General features: G+C 42.1%; 1 protein-coding gene across 1 annotated transcript; it reads left to right on the top strand.

The window, feature by feature from the left end:
• Positions 1–486: 486 nt before the first annotated feature.
• LOC104964266 (ATP-dependent RNA helicase DDX51-like) lies at positions 487–1,486 on the top strand (the record flags this gene model as incomplete). The annotated part of the gene is made up of 3 exons (XM_010793010.1): positions 487–620; positions 755–818; positions 1,352–1,486. Coding segments are annotated over exons 1-3 (300 nt in total), but the record flags the coding sequence as incomplete, so codon positions are not given.
• Positions 1,487–2,091: the final 605 nt, after the last annotated feature.

Here is a 2,091-nt window from a genome sequence, read left to right as displayed (position 1 = left end):
GATAACCAGCGTTGTAGGACCGCATAGCGAGATCTCGTTTGCTAGTTTGTTGTTGTTAGTTTGTTTGTTACTCAAACATATCCAGGGTATGTTGAACTGGCTTCGTAGCACAGGGCACAGGTGGCTGCATAGCAGCATTAATTTAAAGACAAAAACATTATATTTTTATTTTACCAGGATGCAGTGACAAAAATATTTGGGAAGGCTTAGCCTTCCTTAGCCTACAGTACCCGCTGCCCCTGTCAGTACTTCTACTTTCACCAGAGTATTTTTAACACAAGTATCTGTACTTCTACTTGAGTAAAGGACGTGTGTACTTTTGCCATCTCTGTCTAAAGGAGACTAAAGAGTATCAATAAATACTAAGGGGAACAAGTTACAAAAACAAAGGTGTGACAGCATAATAAGTATATTTTTTGTATTTGTATTTTTAACTTGGCCTGGCCACTGCATGAATTCCTGCAGTGTAAGCTTGAATGATTCAAGGAGCAATAATGAAGCTAACGTGCGTCCTGCAGGATGATCAGCACAGACGCAGCCGCCAGAGGCATCGACATCAACGGGGTCAAATGTGTGGTGAACTATGACGCACCGCAGTACATCCGGACATACATCCACAGGTGAACTGTCCATCAAACTGACCTGTGTGTGTATAACCGCAGGTACTATAAGGAGTACAAAGGATGTTTAGTGAAGAATATCCTCCAGATGTGGCTTATTCTCTCTGTGACTTGGCTTCTTTGTTTCTGTTCAGGATTGGAAGGACAGCCAGAGCAGGGAAAACGGGCCTGGCCTTCACCTTCCTGCTGGGAGTACAGGTACTCTTTAAACACACACGGCATCTATTGCACGTCTGTCCGTCCTGGGAGAGGGATCCCTCCTCTGTTGCTCTTCCTGAGGTTTCTCCCATTTTTCCCTTTAAACTGTGGGTTTTCTCTGGAAGTTTTTCCTTGTACGATGTGAGGGTCTAAGGACAGAGGGTGTTGTATTGTCATACTGATATTCTGTACAAACTGTGAAGTCCACTGAGACAAATGTAACATTCGTGATATTGGGCTATATAAATAAACATTGATTGATTGATTGATCATATGTTGTATGTGACCATCTAGTTGTATTTACCTTCCCTATTATCACTATATCCCAAACATTTTAAGAAAACATGATTCAATATAGATAAGTGAGGCAAAAATATACTACATACGTATACTTCTTACTGTGTCTTTGAATGCATCATTCATACCAAAGCAAATTTCTCGTATGTGTAAACCTACTTACACTAAATGAAAGGTATTCTGATTGTGAAGAGCATAAACGGGATATGAGACAGAGTGCTGTGTTTTCCCCTCAGGAGAAGAACTTCCTGCAGATGGTGGTGGAGGCAGGAACGCCCGGGATTCAGAAGCAGATCGTCAAACCAGAGAGCCTGAAGGGGATGGAGGCACGCTACGAACAGACGCTGCAGGAGCTGGCCAACGTCATCAAGGTACACTTTCACCTCTGTTTAAGGGGGTCCTGGGCATATCTGGATTATTTTCTCAAAATGATTATCAAATTAAGCTAACTCTACTTAAATCAGTGGTTCTCAAAGTGGGGGGCGCGCCCCCCCCCAGGGGGGCGCAGAGGCATGACAGGGGGGGCGCGAGAGACCAGGAGGAAAAATGGTTATAAAAAGAAAAAAACATTAAAAAAAAAAAAAAATGTTTTAAAAATTATTGATTCGAAAATAATATTATACAGTACTATTACGTCTGGGTCTCTGTGTTTCATTAAAGTTTGGTTCTGTGTGTGTGTGTGGAACGAGCCATTTTGTGTGCGTGCGCGAGTGAGAGCGCACCGGTACCGGAGATCGTTGTTGTTAGCTTCTGGTGCTAGCGAGCTACGCTAACGGATATAAGGAGTTTTTTCAACAACAAAGTGGAGGAGAGTCCTCTCCTGTCAGAATGAGAGACTCAGTGAGCTAAAGGACTCTCAGTGTTATCTCAGTGGGTCTCAAACGTTTTGGTCACCATTAATGTAAACAATTATTTCCGAGGCCCCACGTTTATATGATCATTATAGTTATAAAAAAATAAGAGAATAAATTAAAAA

This window comes from Notothenia coriiceps, unplaced genomic scaffold, assembly GCF_000735185.1.
Source record: "Notothenia coriiceps isolate Sejong01 unplaced genomic scaffold, NC01 NC01_scaffold00036962, whole genome shotgun sequence".
NCBI lineage: Eukaryota > Metazoa > Chordata > Actinopteri > Perciformes > Nototheniidae > Notothenia > Notothenia coriiceps.
This window is presented reverse-complemented; position numbering and strand designations above follow the sequence as displayed.